This window comes from Rutilus rutilus (assembly GCF_951802725.1).
Source record: "Rutilus rutilus genome assembly, chromosome: 16".
NCBI lineage: Eukaryota > Metazoa > Chordata > Actinopteri > Cypriniformes > Leuciscidae > Rutilus > Rutilus rutilus.
The window spans coordinates 30,667,721-30,690,603 of NC_140224.1; the positions used below are offsets into that span (position 1 = coordinate 30,667,721).

The 22,883-nt window shown below is 35.8% G+C and overlaps 1 protein-coding gene across 1 annotated transcript; it reads right to left on the reverse strand.

Moving 5' to 3' along the window:
• Positions 1 to 8,295: 8,295 nt before the first annotated feature.
• On the reverse strand, positions 8,296 to 16,301 carry tekt3 (tektin 3). The gene is made up of 8 exons (XM_084434832.1): positions 16,235 to 16,301; positions 14,947 to 15,545; positions 14,087 to 14,170; positions 12,473 to 12,543; positions 12,205 to 12,348; positions 11,875 to 12,097; positions 10,342 to 10,496; positions 8,296 to 10,244 (listed from the first exon to the last, which is right to left on the reverse strand). Exons 2-8 carry the CDS (start codon positions 15,517 to 15,519, stop codon positions 10,028 to 10,030), a joined length of 1,467 nt encoding a protein of 488 aa, XP_084290958.1. The 5' UTR covers positions 15,520 to 15,545; positions 16,235 to 16,301; the 3' UTR covers positions 8,296 to 10,027.
• Between the last annotated feature and the right edge of the window lie 6,582 nt (positions 16,302 to 22,883).

The following is a 22,883-nucleotide window of genomic DNA, read 5'->3' on the forward strand; positions in this document are numbered from 1 at the left end:
ATGGGGAATGCAAGCTTGACATGAGTGTAAACGGGGCCTTGTGTCTTCCATTATATCGGACTTTCCTTTGCTCAATCAGAGAGGACCGCTGGGATTTTAACTGTACTGGTCAACACTTTGCATTTGCATCTATAAAAATATGTGGACTTTTTGTAAATGAATAAATTCCTTTTTTGAAATTTAGTTTGATTCAGCTGAAATATTGCATTCTAATTTTCCCAGATGTCTGTTATTCCTCGTGCCAGTTTTCACGAGGTTTCAGTTAAGTTTAAGTCTTTTTTTTATTTTTATTTAGTGTGTTTACCCATAAAACTAAATGCATAGAAATGGTTAAATATTATTGAATTAGTAGACAAATTAGGACATTGTGGTCAAATGCCATTATCCTTAGTAGACAACCCACATATTTTATTTAAGGACTTCCATTCTGTTTGTTTGCCAGACCAGTATCTCCAATATTAGAACAGACGTACTTTGGTGATGCACTTCCATTATGTGAAAAATGCTGCATCCATTATGTTGGCATTCGCCCATAACAGACATTTTCCCAATCCAAAATTCCATTCACTAAAATGTTTTGATTTTCACTGATATATGCTGTAAGTACATTATTATGTGACACACGCTTAGAAGAGCATTATCTAAGGTGTACAGGGATAGTAACCGTTAATGGATCTTTGAGTATTTTTCCAGGTACCTTGGCATGCAGTCCCATATATGCCAATGTTTGTAGAAGTCTTGAGTAGAGAGTGGTAGTATAGGATCCATGGCAGTAGTGTTAGTGTTGAATACACGTGCACACACACACACACACACACACACACACACACACAACCTGACCAGGCTCTAATGTTACACTCTACAGCCATTAAGAATGTGATTTATGTTTGTGAGTCACTGAGAGACAAGGCCAGACTTAAATGCAGTGGTGTGTGTTTTGGAGTATGTGGGTTAAGTGTTTGTGTGTGCCCACATTTTAAGAGATTTATCCAGGACTTATCGGACATGTTTGGGTTTGTAAAGTGGTTTTGACTCCTTGATTCTAAATATTTGGTGATTGGAGACCAACAACATCATGTTGTGTCCATGAGAAAAGTACTTGATTCTCTGTATACAAGCCTATACAAACCCAAGGACAGATAGGCACAATAATTTATTATAGTTTAGAGAAACGCGTCATGCCCTGCAACAGCTGAAGTTGGAACAGAAAAACCCTTCATGCAAAGGAAACAGAACAAAATAAACCCCGTGAGGCCATGTGTGACATTGATTTCACTCTGGATAATGGGTCTTGTTAGGCATCATGTCTTGAAGGACACGAGCCATTTCAAGGGAACAGGACATCATACAGACTTTACCAAACCACTTAGTAATATTACTTGTCCAGTTTTAGTTTAGATATTGGTCTGAATGCATTATTTAGCTTTATAGTTTTTATTGTAATAAAGCTATCATTCACGAATCTTGTCAAATCTTGACGATACTTTGACGTTTTGTTCTACAACGTAAATTACACACACCCATAGTGAAAACTATGGCAGTTATATTCAATTTATGTTTTTAATAAGTAACTAGATAAGACAGGTTGTGCACAGTGTGTGCAGTGTACATTGTAGAAGAAAACGTCAAAGTATTGTCAAGTTATGTTTACCACAGGCTTTACTTTATTCATAAATTGATAAACCCCATTTATAAAACCCTAAATGAAAATCTTGAAGGAATCAGCGGCCATCTTCTAAGTTTTGACGTCAGATCTACACCACTCTATTGACATAATCCTCATATCTGGTATGAGATTTCGTTTTCCAAAAGTGAGGGAGTTATTACAGTAAAATAACAGGAAACTCATTAGAGCTATCAACTTCACACCCTGAGCGGGTTTTGTAGCAGAATGAGTCAGACTCTAAAGAACCTACCAGGGAATAAACACCATGAGCGGAAAGCGGCTAAAGAAAGTGTGCATGATAAAAAAAACAACGAGCAGACTGTCTGTGGGAATAAAAACAACTGATCCCTTTTATGACTCGAGGGATCAGAGTAAATAAAGGACTTTCAAGGACTGCACAGATGTTTGGCTACTATTATACTCATTCAGACCTGTCATCATGTTTTCATTATGAGCACTAAGCTCACACATACAGTACCTAGACGGTGTACAAATTGATCCACCAACCCAACACAAGCATATAGACTTATATTCGTTGTTGATCTGGCCTCTCAATCTCACTTCCCCTAGTTCCATTCTGATGTTGTGTGTCACACTTCCTGCAGTTTCCCTGGAGACAAAGCCATAAATAAACACCAGCGGATAGTATAAAAGAAGAGACTGGACTCTTGAATCATCCCACAGCATGATTCAGCAGGAGACAGAGAGGATAGGAGAGACAGCGTCTGCAAATTTAGCTTCCTTTTCTTCTAAACTGGCTGTCGATATGATAGTCATTTAACCGATCAATCAGATGGAGCCCTCAGACATCCAGTAGACATTTCTGTAGACATTTGTCTCTGGCCAGGCTAACGGGGAACGTTCTCAGAAGGTTCTCTCAAAGTTATGAACAAACTTTCTTCCTGTAACCTTAATAGAACCTTTGTTCAAAGTCATAAACAAAACATTAGCGCTCAAAAACTTTACTTTATTTTCTCGCGTTGCCAGACCTTCATACTCATGGCCACTCAGACAGCAACATAGTGTCGGCCCAGATCCGGCCCACATCTGGTACGCATGGAATCCACATGTACTAGAAGTGGCCCGGATCTGGGCCGACACTATGCTGCTGTCTGGGAAAGTACCGTCCAAGATGCCATCTGACTGACATGTAAAGCAATCAATCACAGTTTGTTTTGCTCAGCATCATGTTTAGGGTTGTGAAAAGTCAATGTCCCTACAATACCAGACCGGTGTGTAAAACTTTTGGATGTATTTTAAAGAGTATGTGCAGTGAACTTCACATTCTTTTGAAAATGCAGCGTTAATTTGATCATGATAAGTGTTCATTTTCACAGTTGTGAACACAACGGTTCCCTTAAGTGGATGTTTTGAACGTTCAGAGAACATTTAGAAATTACGTTTTAAGAGCTTCATTGAAACATCAGCAAAAAGTTCTTAGAACATTTTTTGTTAGCTGGGAGGCTATATAGCGTTAGTTAGTTTATTATATTGTGTGTGTGTGTGTGTGTGTGTGTGAGTGCTGTACAACTTTAAGAAGTTTGAGGTCACACAATCATGAATGGCAGGGATTCCCTTTCTACCCATTGTGGTCTAACTGCAGTTAAACAGGGCAGTTGGGTCTGCATATCGTGTCTACTTCAGATTTCCTGTTTTATGTTACAAATGACATGTCCCAGCTAATAATTTTGTGGTTTGAGGGCCTCCATTTCAAGGAAAACTTTCTCTCTCCTTTTTCATTGTACTTTGTACAGCTATATTGTTGAAGAATGTGAACTATTTCCTGACACAGAATGCATCCTTTACTTCAGCCCTGCGCTCACTCAACCCTAAGGTCATTATCATTATTGGATGCACCTGAAAATATATTGTATTGTCATAGACTGGCACCACTGTTACTGTGGTAGCAAGTTTAATAGATAGATATGACAATGTAGAAGAGCCTGTATCTTTATTTGCAGAAATGTAAGCACAATGCATTTAACTCTGGTCGTTTTGTGCTGTTTTTAGGGAATCACCTCCGATTTACAATGCCATTCAATAATGCCAATGTTTTTAAAGGAAATATCTTATGTAATTTTGTGAAATATTCGTACATTATATTTTAAAATGTAATTTTTCTGTGATGGCAACATTGAATTTTCAGCATCATTACGCCAGTCACATGATCCTTCAGAAATCAATCTAATATGCTGATTTTCTGCTCAAGAAATATTTCTTGATACATTTGATAATTTTGTTGAGGATACATTTTAAATAAAAAATGTTTTTCAAGATTCTTTGATAAATATAAATTGTAAAATAACAGCAAATATAAATCTTTTGTAACATTTTAAATGTATTTTACTGTCTCAAGTTCTTCCAAAAAAAAAAATATATATATATCTTACTGACCCCAAACTTTTGAATGGTAGTGTTATTTACAAAAGCATATCTATAGTACCATGTTACAATTATGGTATTTATTTCAATTTCAACGTGTTTTTTACAATATTGTTCCAAAGCAGCGTCACAAATTATTATTTTTTGATAATGCAATAGTGTTTTAGATATACCATGGTGCTGAATGATTACCATATTCATGTACCATGGTATTTATGGTTCTCCAAAGTATTTAAAAAATACCATTATTCTGTTATGGTGTCCAAAGACCATGGCAAAACCATTAATTTTCTATAGTAAAATAAAATGAATTTCTTTTTTAATGCATTTCATAGTCTAAATGCATTCAGCTGTGGTGCTCATTGGTGCTCACCAAATCATCAATGCTAAAATATTGATATGAAAGAGGATACTGTAATCCCTGTGTAATCGTACGTCTCTACAGAGAGATGTGGAGATCTAATGAGAGGACTCTAATGAGAAAAGAGTTGGCTTGCTGGTTGGATGTTAAAAATAAAGGCTGAATATGTCAAGACTGTAGTGAAGATTCCAGAGTACATTCTCTGAGGACAGGGTTAAGAGGAGAGGGCTAAGGCCAGTTATTTTTGTGTCCACTGAATCATATGTTTTGTTGAGGAGAGAAAAGCATGCACGTCCACAGCTAAAGTTCGGGCTTGAGGTATGTGGTCTTGACATAGATGTAAAGAAGAAGAGTGAAAGAGAGAGAAGGTGGAACCAGAGAGCCTCTCCTCTGTCATTAACTCTAATTATGTAATGCTGAGAGATTTTAAGAGCTCGGTAATGTGAAATGCACAATGGTAGAGGCTGTTTCAGAATGAGTGGGCTCTGGATTGCTTTCTGGAATGGAGAGAAGGGAGGATAGATATGTCAGGGGAGTGATAATTGGGAATGGAAACATCTTCCTTGTCCTCACGGTCATACATATTTTCAGCTCAAAACTACATTTGCTACATTACTGATTGACTGAGTATGGACATCGTATACTTCTTTATTTATTGACACGACCAAATAGTTTTCATGGTGGTTTTGAAAAGAACACTACTAAATTACAGTGTTTCCATCACTATTGACTCTACAGCACTAAACTAAAACTTTGCTAGCTGAAAACAAAACTAGCTGACACAATATTGCAAGTTACTTTATCTATTTTTGTTTCACCAACTCAAATAGTTCCAAACAAAGAAACAGCGGAACTGTTAGGTGTCTCAGAGCAACAGGTTGATTTAATGTCTCAACGACTCACAAGTCTGTTTTGTTCCTGATTGAATCAGTGTTTTTGAACGAATCGCTTGAGTGAATAATTAAATGATTCTTGTTCCTGGATCAATAAGGCTGCGTCCAAAATCACATACTCTCTTGAGTAACTATATAATTGCGTGTAGTATGAATGTAATCCATGCTACATTCGCCATGTTGTCATTATCATGTGACCTACCATTGTCGGTTGCGTCACTTCACTGTCATTCACAAATCCTCTGCCATGGGATTGTAAAGTGCCCATTGTATGCGCACTTCAGAATCTCACCGGAAGTATTAGGTCATCCGGGTACTTTTTGCCTACTCTTTTAGGAGTACTGTGAATTCTTTTGTCACATACTGTTTTTCGCCTACTATATAGGAAAGTATGTGATTTCAGATGTCACAATATAACTTGTAGAAAAGTCTCAGTGCTGTTGGATATCAGCAATATTGGAACATCAACTAACTGTTGTATAATTCGACACCTCATCATATTATGGTGATTCATGAACAGCTCTTATGCGCCAATTCTTTTTAATGATTCAGTCAAAAAGACTTGCAAATCAGTAATTTGCTCCCTCAAAAGTGCTAAAAGAATTATACTGGTATCAGAATCGTTAAGTAGAATTTAAATCAGATCCAGAGTCATGAAGAGTCACTTCAACCTCAGTTTCAGTTGAAAGTCACAAACACAGTTCCGTGGCATTTTTATTGACCTGGACGACTTTCAAGATTGTAAACTCTGTGCAAAGCGAACGTTTGCACCTTTTCATCAGTGTCCAGCTGTGTTTGGACCACACTGAGATTCTAACTGATACATGAATACATTAGACTGTACTGTTGGCACATATCATGGTCTAAAGTGGTGGTCTGTGTGTAAAAGTCAGTGAGAAGAGAACCGTGGGATCCAACTTAAATTTCAGGCACAGCTGGCCACCGGATGACTCTCCTGGGCTGGCAGGGCCCACTCTAATGTTTTATCTGTATGTTTTCTTTGCTGGAAACCATGAGAACCACACTTCAGATGTGACAATAAGGTGGCGAATGAAGCCAAGCTGACACTGAAAACTGGCCAGCAGGTTTTACAACCTCCTCATAACCCTGCATGAAGATTCCATAAATCCTGAAAAGCAAATAATATTATCTGAGAAAATTGCCAAACCATTCAGCAGTAAGTAACACATTATAATGTCTCCAGAATCTCCTTTTTATGTCAACATCCGATCAAACAGAGTCATATTTGTCTTAAAGGGATACTCCACTTTTTAACTCCCCCAGAGTTAAACAGTTGAGTTTTACCGTTTTCGAATCCATACAGCCGGTCTGGCAGTACCACTTTTAGCATAGCTTAGCATAGATCATTGAATCGGACAAGACCATTAGCACCTCTCTCAAAAAAATTACAAAATTTTCGATATATATTCGATATCAAGAAACTTTGCTGCTGTACCATGAGTCCAGCAGGCGTAATGATATGACGCAGCACCTGAAAATAGGTCTAATAGGTTAGACAAACTTTGTCCCGGTCACGTTGGAAGTTTCTGAGCTGGGGACTATTTTCAGGCGCTGCATCATATCATTACGCCTGCTGCACTCATGGTATGGCAGCAAAGTTTCTTGATTATTACGCAGGAATGAGAGTATAGTTCCTAGCCATATCAGCCTAGAAAATCGCAACTTTTCATTTTCCGTCAGTCTTAGTACACGATGTAACTACAGAAGAGTCAAGTTTTAAATAGGAAAAATATCGAAACTCTTTGGTCATTTTTTTGAGAGAGATGCTAATGGTCTTGTCCGATTCAATGATCTATGCTAAGCTATGCTAAAAGTGGTACCGCCAGACCCGGAGTTCGGCTGAATGGATTCGAAAACGGTAAAACTCAACTGTTTAACTCTGGGGGAGTTGTAAAATGAGCCTATTTCCAAAAAAAGTGGAGTATCCCTTTAAGCAACACATTCCTGCAATATTTCAAAGGTCAAGGTTGGTTATTTGGATCAGGCTCTGAAATGGAGCTCTTATTCAGACGTGTGGAAAACAATTTTGCTCCGGTCTGATGATTGTAGCAAACATCTGAGACTCTGAGGACCACTGTGTACTCGATATAGTCAGGAAGGCTTTCACAGCCATGATAAGAAACCAGAAAAGAAGAGAGAACTGGGGATTTTAATATTTAATTGGTGCATTACATTCTTTAGCAGCAGATAGGATAAGAGAACAGTCAGTCACTGTACGGTAAAACTGATAAGATGTGGTGTCAGATGTTATTTGGGAACCAGAAGATTGAAGGTTCAGGACCCACAATAAGCAACCCGAGCTGTCAAAATAGTGTTTCAAAGCAAGGCATTTGCATGGGGTTGCTCAAGAGAGGCTGTTGCTGTCAGTTATACTTGGGATGAAAATGTAATCAAAATGACTTGCATGCAACTTACACTACCATTCATTTTGTACTGTAAAACATTCAGACTACAGAGCAGACTTTAATTTATATGTAAAGAGTTTGAAGTGTGTCTTTGAGCAGAACACCAATGTGTTGTATACAGGAGAAAACACGCTCTCCCTCAGAATCAATAAACCCAGATGCTGTGTGTATACTTAACAATGAGTCTGCTTGCCTGTGGCATCTGCTTCTTAAGTGTGTTTGTACTTCAAAAGAACATGAGAACTACAGCTCCTCTGTGCTTTGGTAAACTCAGGGAAGTGTGGACTAAAGATCACTTTATCAGTGACAGCCCTCAAGTGGACCTCTGAACTAAACAAACAAAAGCAAGGTGTCGTGTCCACTGTCTGCAAACTGTCAGAATCATGTCACACTGGTGTAGAAATCAGACCTCAGTTCAACAGATGTCTAGAGCTCTTAAGATAACTGATGAACTTAGCTTTGTATTAGGCCTAAATGTATTAATGTTTTCTATTAAGACTAACACAGAGCACTACTAATCTGATTAAAGGTGCATTCCCTGCTCAAATCACTTTATTTCCCCCCTTAATGGCCAGTAATTTTTAAAGAGCACAACACAATTTATTTATTTATTTATTTTTTATGGAACAAGTTTTTCCTCTATACTTCATTTCCATGTCACAACACTAGAATCAACTTGAGGCTTTATGCATGGTACATATATTGAGTGGTGCAAATAAAGTTACTTCACTAAAGGACAATTTTACTATTTTTCTAGCAGTTCAGGGATTATTGATTTTTTAAATCCAGACAGTCAAAGTAGACTACAAGAGACAATCATTTCTAATCATTAGCATACAATAGGGGCTTTCGCACCGGTTAGTTCTAGGAACTAGCATCCAGGGAGGTTCCCCGAGAACGAATGGTTCCACTACGAACATTTTACAGTTTGCGTTCGCACCGCCAGTAAGAACTCTGAAGTGACGTAAGCCGCGCTTGTTGTTGTGACTTTTATTTTGACGGCGCGGCGGACCTTTATTTTTTGAACGCCAGCCTGAGCACAGTTCTCGCATTAGCAGTGTTCATTAGTTTACGATCTGTCTAACACGTTCTTAAATAGAACTGTTATACAAAGAAAGTAGACACTAGACAGTAGCCTATATGAAAAGGGATTAGCGTTTGCCATGTGGTTGATGTCCAGTGTTGTTAGATGAGCAGAAATACGTTTCTTTTGGTCCGCTCAAAGTTGCGTTGGATATTCTCCTTAGCATAAAGGTTAAGAGGCCCATCTATCACGGTTTCCATGTTCATGGAGTTAGTTTGTGGAGTAAATATAGGCTATAATCTGTGTGTTTACACAGCTTTTTTAAAAATGGCGGGTGCTGGTCTTTCGCGTGCGTTTCACCAATCAGTGTCACTTACGTCACTGTGCCGGGATATAGTGCGTTCAAGTCCTCCTGGGAAGTTCGGTACTTTGTGGAAAGTCGTGTTTACGGCGGCAGGTGTGTTCAAGTCACATTTTGTCGGAGTAAGATGGCGTTGACTTTTTCTTAATTAATTACACAAAAATACAGCAAGGTTCTTAAACTCTAGTTCTAGAAAATGAAGAACAAAGAAATCAGGTGTAGCCTACTTAAAAAAAAAAAAAAATGTTTTAAATTAATTTATGAAGCCACTGCAAACATTATTGTTACGTTACATTTTTATATTGTAATGCCATCATATTCTGTGCAGGCTTACTTTGCTGTAAATAGAAAAGTCTAGCAATATCACTGCTAAATAACTTTATTTGTGCTATTTCTGCCATGTTTCTCACTGACACCCCCCCAACTTGTAAAGATCGGGGCTCAAAGAAAATCCTAAGCTTCCCACTCGTATTTACGACATTGTGGTGGCGCTCATGTGCATTCAACTCGTAGATACGATCTTTACGAGATGACTTGAACTCACCATTAGACTCTATTCTGAAGTAGGAGCTAAATTAGTTCTTCCGAAAGGAGTTCCTAGAACTAAAATCGTTCCTAGTTCCTGCAGTTCGAACATGCCAAAAACCGTGAACTTCCGCCAGTTCTATAGGAACTATGAAAAGGTTCCTCCGGTGCGAAAGCCCTTAATCATTATGGTGTAACCTAACCTAAGCATAACCTAATTACCGTAAGTGAAGCAATAATAGTGAGGTATAAGATTTCAATCCACTTAATTAAGAGGACTAAGTATAAACTGTCAACCTGTTCTGACACTAATCTTACAGTTTATGTTTTAAACATCAAATTTTTCTAGATTAATGGTTAAGCAGCTTTTAGAGAAGGTTCTGGAGGATCTAGGTGTATCCGACTAGACGAGGAGTGCTGGGAAAGCTCTTCCTCATGCTCATGCATTTTTCCTGATCCAGGAACAGAGAGTTGGCCTTGATTGACAGGTCATGCTCCAGAGTAACTTTCGTCTTCACCAGGGTTTGCAGGGTGTTCTCGGCCTCCATCAATCTCTGTCTCAGCTTATGAATGGTGTCTTCAATCTCCCTCACTTCTGTAATCAACCTGAGACCAAGGGAAAGACAAGGAGAACAGAGCTTTTTGTGTTTGTGACAGTTAACACAAATATTGTTTGCTTGTTTTTATTGACTTAATAGGTTACCTATGGTGAGGGTTGTCTCTGCAGAGTTCGACGTTGGGTCTGCGAGTCCTCTCTTCCAGGCGCGTTTGGGCCACTTTAAGTGGGTTCTCTTTGTCTCGGATAGCCTTTTTTAAAGCTTCAATCAGCATCTCAGTCTGGAAGATTTCCTGAAGAGTCTGAATGTGGAAACAAGAAAGCAAGAGAGAGAGTGAGAGTTGATTGAATAAGTGACAAAGTCACTTATTCTCTGTGTCCGACTTCTCGACCCTTCTCAAAGTTAAAACGGTCCAGTCAGGTACACTTATTTCTACTGTATATCATAATTGACAGTCTAAAGCACTTTAATCTGAAATTAGGTTGGTATTGCTCTCTTCTGGGCAAATTTCCCACACAGCCATGCCAGGACAAAGCAGAGAGAGCAGAAATTTAACCTCAGGGTAAGCAAGACAAATTTGGCTTTTTGTTTATTCTTTTAATTTTATTTGTAAATTACTTAATAGAATTTAAAATGCCACAACACTTGATTTAATTTGTTCTTTACAGAAAATGTAATTCTACAAATTATCTTGCTTACTAATTATTTGGTTTGCCAAGCTATAGAGTCAATTTGTATAAAACATTTAAGCATGCCAGATTAGAAAGTTATAACCAATGTTAAATTAACTTCAAAATGTCATTAAACTGATTGATGTGTAAGGTATCTGAAAGGACTTTATAGTTCTCCTCATTACAGTAGGCCCGTTATCCACATAAATACATAATGGTCATAAAAAATAGTCAGGATCAAGTGTAGTTACAGAGACATCTCTTACATAGACACACTCCCTCACGAAGACATTTTGAAGTAATCTCATTTTGACCAATCACCATCATGAATGATGGTTGTTTATTGGTTACCTCATGCCTCTGATTACAGCCGTCAAGGGCTTAAACATTATGGACAGCTGACAGAGCTTCTTCATGTCCTTCATTAACCTACAGTCATCTACAATAGACTCCAGAGCTTCCCGTCTACATCTTTACAGCATAAAAAGTAGACAAAGAAAAGGCCGTTTACTTTGGGTCCTATCCAGTCAAAGTGAAGTAAGGAGGAAGTAGTATACATCCTATTATTACTAAACAACATGAGACGAATACTATTGTTATTCCAGTTTGTATATATCTAAGGTAAAAGTTTACCTTCAAAAGTGACTGAAAGACCTGGATAATTTTAAACTGACATACATTAATGTGTATCAATCAATACATACATCACTTTGCAGTATGGATTGTTTTGTGAACCTGTTGTGACCTTTTTTATGCAGAAAAACTTGACTAACATCATACTTTTTTCCTATCTATAATAATAATTCTTTGTGACTGATTTGACTATTGACTTCTTTATTTTACAATTTGCAAATTCCTACTATAATGCATTGCTTTTGAGATAAGGTCAAATAAAAACGAACTGCTAAAGACCTGACTTATAAGCCAGTTTTCACTTGATTAGACTTGAACTAGGACCAAAAAGAGCGGTTAAAAGTAATGACGCAACGTTCAGCATCCTGTGGTTACCTTGGCCAGGTGAGCTTGCAGACTGTTCTTGGTGTCTGCCGTCTCAGAGATACGGTTGGTGAATGACACGTTTGCGGTGTTAAACTGGTTCCACATCTCGTTTGAAGTGGCATTGAGCAGAATCTCAATCTCATCACGGAGTTTGTGAGATGCGGCGCGTTGGCTCTGAGAATGCAGGATGTTGTCGTCGGTGAACTTCGACCAGGAGTCTGGAAGACTGATTCTGTTGAGACCATAAAGAAAGTAAATTTTAACATTGATTTATTGTTCTGAAAAATCCATATCATTCATTGGACTTCATTGTTGTTTTTTAAATAAAATAAAGCTCACGATGGGTCCAGGCGATCGATTCCTCTATAGTAGCTGATTCCATCAGAGGTGTTCCTGAGATGGTGACACCTGTCATCGATTCTCTGAGCTGTTACCTTGTCACTCAAATCTCTCTCCAGCTCGTGCTGTGCTGCACGATTCGACCTGAGGATATTAATCAGTATAACCACACATGCATTGGGTTTCAAAGACGCCATGATCATTTGCCAAACTACAGGTATGTCATTTAAAATTGAAAGCGATAGTGTATGGTTATTTAGAGACTCACGCTAGTTGAGCAATAGCTCGCTCTAAATGTCGCCTCATTCTCTCCTGACATGACTTAATCACCTCTACTTCCTGTAAAAAAGGCAACATTTTATTTAGCAAATAGAAATTACAACTACTTTTTTTCCTATGTGAGTTAATGGATTGATCTATAATTGAGACATGAAACAAACACAGCTTACTTGAACATCAGTTGCCTAGGACTGGTTGTGGTCATATCAAATATTTGACCTCATAATGCTCAGAATGGACCCTTTTTTCACATTTTGGGGGTTCTCAGAAGCAGAAGTCATCATAGTTAACATATAAACTTCTATAATGGTGAATAAGAAATTACAACAAATATTTGTTCCCTTTTAGCAAGAGAAAAAGATAAATTTAAAGGGATACTCCACTTTTTTTGAAAATAGGCTCATTTTACACTTCCCCCAGAGTTAAACAGTTGAGTTTTACCGTTTTCGAATCCATTCAGCCGATCTCCGGGTCTGGCGGTACCACTTTTAGCATAGCTTAGCATAGATCATTGAATCGGACAAGACCATTAGCATCTCTCTCAAAAAAATGACCAAAGAGTGTCGATATTTTTCCTATTTAAAACTTGACTCTTCTGTAGTTACATCGTGTACTAAGACCGACGGAAAATGTAAAGTTGCGATTTTCTAGGCTGATATGGCTAGGAACTATACTCTCATTCCTGCGTAATAATCAAGAAACTTTGCTTCCGTACCATGAGTGCAGCAGGCGTAATGATATGACGCAGCGCCTGAAAATAGGTCTAATAGGTTAGACAAACTTAGTCCCAGTCACGTTGGAAGTTACAGAGCTGGGGACTATTTTCAGGCGCTGCGTCATATCATTACGCCTGCTATACCCATGGTACGGCAGCAAAGTTTCTTGATTATTACGCAGGAATGAGAGTATAGTTCCTAGCCATATCAGCCTAGAAAATCGCAACTTTACATTTTCCGTCGGTCTTAGTACACGATGTAACTACAGAAGAGTCAAGTTTTAAATAGGAAACATATCAAAACTCTTTGGTCATTTTTTTGAGAGAGATGCTAATGGTCTTGTCCGATTCAATGATCTATGCTAAGCTATGCTAAAAGTGGTACCGCCAGACCCGGAGTTCGGCTGAATGGATTCGAAAACGGTAAAACTCAACTGTTTAACTCTGGGGGAGTTGTAAAATGAGCCCGTTTCCAAAAAAAAGTGGAGTATCCCTTTAATGTTTTTGATCATCATTCTGGCTCTAATCCAGGCAAAAACTTTGACAAAAACATCATTTTCTCAGCTTTTTGTACAAAAGGTTGCTTTTTTATGAAACGTACTTAAGCGTTGATAATAAAAAAGAATGCATGAAGCTAGGAAGGGAAAAAAAAAAAGCTGGCAAGGAAATAGTTAATTGAAAATATTAAAAAACTTTGCTAACTGTGGAAACGCATCATCACAGTCTGTGAAAAGACTCCATTGACCAATCAGAATCACATTCCAGAGAGCCATGTATTACATCTGATGTAATCGAATGGAAAACACATTGCTTAAGAAAGCTCCTCAAAATCCTTGATTCATTACTGATATTTGAGCTTGTTTTTTGGTTGGCTCAGGTTGACCTCACCTTAATCAAATCTTTCTCTACATCATCATGAACCAGATCAATGGACATCCGTTTCTCCCTGTGGAACAAACATTCCTGAGACACCTGGAGAGGAAAGAAAGTAATTAATGTAGATAATTAAAAAAAAAAAAAAAAAAATTATATATATATATAATTTTTTTTTTTTTTTGACAGTGTTCAGAAATAGATATGACAGAGCCAAATAACAAATGTAGTTTTAATAATGACAGGATATTACATAATACACCTCACTGCTCACAAATGTGACAACGGAAGCTCTAGTAAGCAATCACGTCACTATGGAAACATCTTGTGATCATTCTCGTGGTCAGTCCTGCGAGGTGCCGGCAGTGACTCTACACTAATTTGGAACTCGTCCAGCACAACACTAATAGTCACCATGTTTTGGTGTGGTCTCTATGGAAACAGTCTCTTACTGTGACTCAGACGGGTAACTCTGTAAAGACAGAGGTGGAACACATTGAGGTCATTGTAGATCTAGTGCTCAGTGTGTGTGATTGAGTGTGTATATCTTACACCCATAAAGGTTCTGTTACCAAGTGGTTTCTAACAATGGGTCACCTGACACTCTACTGTGGGCTTTTCTAGTTACTGGGTCTTCAGCTATCACCATGACCCAAATTAGGTGTGTAACTGACTACAGACCACTAGAGCTGTGCCGTGCCGCTTTCCAAGCACTGATGGAAGATTTGTTACAATAGTAAAAACAAGAAATGGCTATTTTTCGAGAGGCGAAATGTGAAAATGTGATGTTTGTTTATTAATTAGGTTAATTAATGTTAATTAAAGTTAAATAACTCAAATTACCATTGTATATATTATATGTATATATAAATCACCTGCAGTGGCCCTTCTGTCTCAGCTAGTGCTCTTTCCAGCCTTCTTTTCACATCCGTCAGTACTGATATCTCCGTCACCATGTTGTCTATCTCATGATTGAGCTCAGACCTCCAGAAGCTGATGTCGTTCAGTCTTTCTCCAATGTTCTTGCTGGTGGAGTCCTGAGTTCTGCGAGTCAGCTGGTCCTTATCCTGAATCAGTCGTATCGTGTCTCTTCGAAGCCTTTCGGCACTGTTCCGGGACGACTCTGACTCCCTGTAGTTACTCTGGTTAGACTTGTACCAGTCCTCTGGCATATATCGTGAACTGAGAGCCGTCCTGTTAGAGGGGTAGAACATGGTTTTGGCCCGGACTAAGTCCAGGTTGTCTCTTTGAAGTGCTGATACGGTCGGGATAGCGCTGCCACTTCTAAAGTAAGAATTAGTCCTCCAGGGCATGTTTGAATTCTGGTTGAGGGTAATGGCCGGCTGATGGCTCCTATAACTGGATGCTGTGGTGGATATGGCCGGCAAAAAGTGGCTGGTTTTGGGCCGAGCATAAGTGGCCATCTGGGTGGATCCAATTAGCTCCATGTGTTAATCAATTAGCCACCTTTTCCCTGGAAAATAGAACAGAATCTGCTTTGGAATGTGTGTATGGTGACTTTGTGGTTAACATTCCTGGGCTGCATGTGTGTGTGTCTCATTTGGCATCTGGCCCTAACATCAGACTGCATTAAATAGTTCAAGTGAAAATGTAAAATAGAGCAAATTAAACATTTATTAATTCATTAAATTGATTATTTATTTGCACTGCGGTAAAAATTTGTCAACTAGCCCCGGCCACAATACAGTATAGCCTATGGAAAAATATAGATATCAAACAATTTGAATGTGCATTCGGTTAATCTTTATATAATATTTGTTAATGTTATTAATTAAAGTTATCATAACTTGTTACTACTTATAGGAACCATTAATATCCTATACACTTAGAAGAAGCTCTTAAATTTAATATAGCCTATTCATTTGTGTATCTGTTAATTTACTTAAGTGCTGAAAGAGACAATATGCAAATATTCGCCTAATTGTAAGTCGCTGTGACAATTGATACGTGCAAATTCAAATTAAACATCGTCACAGAACATTAATTTGCATAGCATCGTTTTAATATCAATATTAACCTAATATCGTGTCCAAAATGCGCCAAATCAAAGAAAAATCAAACCGACCAATTAACTCGAGCAAGATAAGCTGTAAACATCTTTATATAGGCTATGAGTTTAAATAAAAAACGTTCTAAACTCACCGTGTGTTTGAATGTGTCATTCGCATGAAGAGCTCGCGCACATGTGTGCAGTCTGTGCACCGTTGACAGGTGAATGCGCGCACCTGTGTGCAGAACAGTGGAGAACTCTACGCATGCGCGAGAGATCTCGAACGGCACTGTTGTGCATTATTCATAGATAAGCCCTTCACAGGTCGTCATTCCGCGAATCACTTCAGTAAGAGCTCAGTCGAAAGCACAGTTATTCAACACTTCTGGTTTAGAGGCTGGTATAGCAACCAAACACTATATATAGTTACCTGAAAAAAACATCTAGCTAACATATATACATAATTTGTTTTATTTAAAATAATATTATGATTGAGATCACTTTTTTTTTTTTTTTCTAAAATAAAAAGAATTCAATGCATCTGTCTATACAGTATATCTCTGAACAAAAAATATTCTCACGTCATGCTTTCTGGGCAGCCATACCCCCTGGTGAGTTATTGCAGTCTCTGTCTAGAAACCATTCAGAATACATGAACTAGCAGTAACATAGTTCAACAGGGTCGAATTGATCAGCCGTGGATGAACTGGGACAAAGGGTCATTGTGATCCTCTGAGAGACATTATCATTAATCTTTGTGCCATTGAATGCCAAGCATTCTTAAAGTCCAATGTGATTTGTTTTCATTCACAATTTTCATAATTTAGTTTTCATCCAAACTAATGTATGGCGACCGAGCGTGCAGTTGTGGTGCAGTGAGCAATCCTTTACCTTTGACGAAGTTTGTGTATATATAGACTCTTCTTTTCTTAGTACTTTTTGTGCAGTTTTTGGTTTTCTTTGTTACTTTTGTATATAGCTTTGGTCTTTTTTTCCTGGGACTGTTTCACCTCTCAAGCACTGTCAATAAACAACACTTTACACCTAACATCACTGCGAGTATTGCCATCATTTTTTTTTTCATTTTTTTTTTGTGCGAACCCAGTTTCACCGCACAGCGGGCCTGCGAAGACCTGTTGTCTCACACTGTGTTTTCATTTGCAACTGTCAAGAGTAGTGAGGTCAATCAACCTCAACTTTGCATTCAGTGCTGATGTCTGAGATTGCAGATCTCCATGTCTAGTCTAATGTTTCAGATGTGATGATACACCAAAGGCTGAGACTTCAGTGTTTGATTCCTGAGTGTTTCAGTACTGCTTATACTTTTGTCTCAACTAACCCAAGGTGTTTGGTGTAATGGGAAAGCAATTCATGTCCAGAGGAGATGGGGATGGGTCTTTTTTCTGTGTGCAGTGAAAATATACTTTTATTAGACTAGGAAACGGCACAGTTAATATTTCACAAATGAAATGGGCTCGAGTTCTTGCCGCAAAGGTGTGGCACATCTGGACAGGAAACACAGCTGGAAGTGTGAATGTAAATGTTGAGTGCAAAGCGAGTAGCACCTCTGCTGAAAGCTGTATGTGTTGACTGATGCTTCGTCCTGTCTAGGACAGCATTACTTGTATTTGAAATGAAGTGTCCAGATGGAGTGAAGTAATTTCTATAAAGTGTTAACCATGTTTTTATACATTTCTAAATTCTTTTTTTTTATTATTTTTTTTTTTTTTACAAATACCTTTAAATATGAAATGTCCCGCAGGGAATTCTAGGAATGTCAGTTTACAGTTTTTCACTGTGAATTATAATTCGATTTGTTCTGTTTTAAAAACTGTACATTTAACAGTATTTTATTAAATGTCTGGTTATAGATCTTTTACAGTTTTCCTGTACTGGAAAGTTTTCCTTGTACCTAGTATGGGAACTGAATCGCTAGCGTTTTTACAGATTATTGTTTTGTTTTTTTACAGATTTTACAGTTAAACAATATTTTACATTACAGTGCACATTTAAAAAAAAGTATGTTTTGGTTAACTGACAAAACATCAAAATGTCAGTTTTAAGAAATGATAAAATATAACTTATTAAATTAAATTTGGGGTATACTTTTTTTTCATGTTTCTGAAGGAAGTCAAAGTCTGAATTGATATTCTGAGATATTATTACAATTTAAAATAAATGTTTTCTATTTGAATATATTTTATGTATTTTATTCCTGTGATGGCAAAGCTGATTTTTCAGCAGCCATTACTCCAGTCTTCAGTCATTTAATCAAGATGTCATAACTGGAGTTTCATATGAAAACATATGAAAACTACAGACTTCTCTCTGGTGACATAAATCAAGAAATTCCACACTGTCATGGCTACCATTATTTGTGTATACAATCATCATCCTGAATGGAGGGAATCTGAGCTATGAATCTGTGAATTAGTTGAGAGGACATCTTCTAATTATTGCATGGCCCCCAATACCTCCACTCCCCCTCAGTGAGGATGGGTTACAGCTGCTTTATCAATGATTCATTCAACAGGAAGAGCTAACACTGGACTGTCTAACACAGCACGATCACCCGTGTGTCCTGTTACAGCCCAGTGCGTCCAGGACTCAGGCTGGGTGTCGTGTGTTTATCCTGCGCTGGGCTCGTATCTCTCAGTTCTGAACAGGGTGTTGACATGTATTGACTCATGCAAAAGGAAAATTGCTTTGCCGCTGAGTCTCAGAGCCTTCATGGCCTGGAATGTAAATGTATAGATTATTTTTAAATGAATGTAGTGATTCTTCTTGAATAAATGTATCGATTCTTTTTTAAATAAATGTAGCGATTTGATTTGAATAAATATATTGATTCTTTTTTAATAAATGTATTAATGCATTTTGAATAAATGTACCGTTTCTTTTTGAAAAATGTAGTGACTCTTTTCGAAAGATGTAGCGATTCTTTTTGAAAAATGTAGATTGTTTTTGAATAATGTTTTGCGTTTTCAAAAATGTATAGATTGTTTTTGAATTAATGTATCAATGCGTTTTGAATAAATGTAGTAATAACATTTATAAATGTAATAAATTTAGTGATTCTATTCGAAAAAGTAGCTATTTTTTAATGTTTGTATTGATTGATAGTATGTACTGATTCAATACTGATGTATTGATGCATTTTGAATAAATTTATAAAATAATATTTAAAAAGTAGCAATTCTTTTCGAAAAAGTAGCGATTCTGTTTGAAAAAAGTAGCGATTATTTTTGACAAAGTAGCAATACTTTTTGGGAAAAGTAGCGATTCTTTTTGAAAAAAGTAGCGATTCTTTTGGACAAAGTAGCGATTCAGTAGCAATATTTTTTTAAATGTAGTGTTTGCATTGATTGATTGTATTGTATTCAATACTGATGTATTGATGTATTTTGAATGAAAGCATTTTTAAAAAGTAAAAATAAAAAAGTAGTGATTCTTTTTTTTAAAGTAGCGATTCTTTTCGAAAAAGTAGCGATTCTTTTTGGGAAAAGTAGCGATTCTTTTTGAAAAAAGTAGCGATTCTTTTTGACAAAGTAGCGATTCTTTTTAACAAAGTAGCGATTCAATAGCAATATTTTTTAAATGTAGTGTTTGCATTGATTGATTGTATTGTATTCAATACTGATGTATTGATGTATTTTGAATAAAAACATTTTTAAAAAGTAAAAATAAAAAAGTAGTGATTCTTTTTTTGTTAAAGTAGCGATTCTTTTCGAAAAAGTAGCGATTCTTTTTGGGAAAAGTAGCGATTCTTTTTGAAAAAAGTAGCGATTCTTTTTGACAAAGTAGCGATTCTTTTTAACAAAGTAGCGATTCAATAGCAATATTTTTTAAATGTAGTGTTTGCATTGATTGATTGTATTGTATTCAATACTGATGTATTGATGTATTTTGAATAAAAACATTTTTAAAAAGTAAAAATAAAAAAGTAGTGATTCTTTTTTTGTTAAAGTAGCGATTCTTTTCGAAAAAGTAGCGATTCTTTTTGGAAAAAGTAGCGATTCTTTTCGAAAATGTAGCGATTCAGTAGCAATATTTTTTAAATGTAGTGTTTGCATTGATTGATTGTATTGTAGTCAATTCTGATGTATTGATGTATTTTGAATGAAAGCATTTTTAAAAAGTAAAAATAAAAAAGTAGTGATTCTTTTTTTTAAAGTAGCGATTCTTTTCGAAAAAGTAGCGATTCTTTTTGGGAAAAGTAGCGATTCTTTTTGAAAAAAGTAGCGATTCTTTTTAACAAAGTAGCGATTCAATAGCAATATTTTTTAAATGTAGTGTTTGCATTGATTGATTGTATTGTATTCAATACTGATGTATTGATGTATTTTGAATAAAAACATTTTTAAAAAGTAAAAATAAAAAAGTAGTGATTCTTTTTTTGTTAAAGTAGCGATTCTTTTCGAAAAAGTAGCGATTCTTTTTGGGAAAAGTAGCGATTCTTTTTGAAAAAAGTAGCGATTCTTTTTGACAAAGTAGCGATTCTTTTTAACAAAGTAGCGATTCAATAGCAATATTTTTTAAATGTAGTGTTTGCATTGATTGATTGTATTGTATTCAATACTGATGTATTGATGTATTTTGAATAAAAACATTTTTAAAAAGTAAAAATAAAAAAGTAGTGATTCTTTTTTTGTTAAAGTAGCGATTCTTTTCGAAAAAGTAGCGATTCTTTTTGGAAAAAGTAGCGATTCTTTTCGAAAATGTAGCGATTCAGTAGCAATATTTTTTAAATGTAGTGTTTGCATTGATTGATTGTATTGTAGTCAATTCTGATGTATTGATGTATTTTGAATGAAAGCATTTTTAAAAAGTAAAAATAAAAAAGTAGTGATTCTTTTTTTTAAAGTAGCGATTCTTTTCGAAAAAGTAGCGATTCTTTTTGGGAAAAGTAGCGATTCTTTTTGAAAAAAGTAGCGATTCTTTTTGACAAAGTAGCGATTCTTTTTAACAAAGTAGCGATTCAATAGCAATATTTTTTAAATGTAGTGTTTGCATTGATTGATTGTATTGTATTCAATACTGATGTATTTTGAATAAAAACATTTTTAAAAAGTAAAAATAAAAAAGTAGTGATTCTTTTTTTTTAAAGTAGCGATTCTTTTCGAAAAAGTAGCGATTCTTTTCGAAAATGTAGCGATTCAGTAGCAATATTTTTTAAATGTAGTGTTTGCATTGATTGATTGTATTGTAGTCAATTCTGATGTATTGATGTATTTTGAATGAAAGCATTTTTAAAAAGTAAAAATAAAAAAGTAGTGATTCTTTTTTTTAAAGTAGCGATTCTTTTCGAAAAAGTAGCGATTCTTTTTGGGAAAAGTAGCGATTCTTTTTGAAAAAAGTAGCGATTCTTTTTGACAAAGTAGCGATTCTTTTTAACAAAGTAGCGATTCAATAGCAATATTTTTTAAATGTAGTGTTTGCATTGATTGATTGTATTGTATTCAATACTGATGTATTTTGAATAAAAACATTTTTAAAAAGTAAAAATAAAAAAGTAGTGATTCTTTTTTTTTAAAGTAGCGATTCTTTTCGAAAAAGTAGCGATTCTTTTCGAAAATGTAGCGATTCAGTAGCAATATTTTTTAAATGTAGTGTTTGCATTGATTGATTGTATTGTAGTCAATTCTGATGTATTGATGTATTTTGAATGAAAGCATTTTTAAAAAGTAAAAATAAAAAAGTAGTGATTCTTTTTTTTAAAGTAGCGATTCTTTTCGAAAAAGTAGCGATTCTTTTTGGGAAAAGTAGCGATTCTTTTTGAAAAAAGTAGCGATTCTTTTTGACAAAGTAGCGATTCTTTTTAACAAAGTAGCGATTCAATAGCAATATTTTTTAAATGTAGTGTTTGCATTGATTGATTGTATTGTATTCAATACTGATGTATTTTGAATAAAAACATTTTTAAAAAGTAAAAATAAAAAAGTAGTGATTCTTTTTTTTTAAAGTAGCGATTCTTTTCGAAAAAGTAGCGATTCTTTTCGAAAATGTAGCGATTCAGTAGCAATATTTTTTAAATGTAGTGTTTGCATTGATTGATTGTATTGTAGTCAATTCTGATGTATTGTGAATAAAAGCAATTAATAGCGATTCTTTTGGAAAAAAGTAGTAATGCAATAAATGTATTAATTATAAATGTTAAATGCATTTCTTTTTTTAAAGTAGCAAATAAATGATTGTACTCTGAAATGTAGAATGTTCGAATAAATGTATAAATGTGTTTTGGAATATTTAACAATTCTTTTTTTGAAAATGTAGTGATTAATTTTTCAATTTATTGCACTTATTAGTAAGCCATTGAATCAACATAGATACAATATAAAATCAATCTTGCTTTATGTACAGCAGGATTCTATGCCAGTCTTTTTCATTGACTTCTTTCAATCAGAAACCATGAAGAGCTGCAATCAAAAAGACACTTCAGTCCTTCAGATTACATGCAAATGTATTTATTAATGCAACATCACACTCAGAACAAAATGGCATTTCATGGTGACTTTAAAACAAAGAACTTAAAATATAATTAAGTACAAACTATAAATGGATAACTTAAAACAATTACATGGAATTGTTGTATCTGAATTTATAAAGCAAATGCCTGGAAAACCATGAAAAGAAAATCTGGAGAAGAGCCTGGAAAACCATGACAACATCTGGAAATAAATGATGCTGTCAAACTAACCTGCATCTGTAAAATGCAAGTGAATGCAAATGGAAACTCACCAACATAGTACAGCAGAACAACAGTAGTACCAAACAGCACAATACTACAGAAAGAAAGAGATT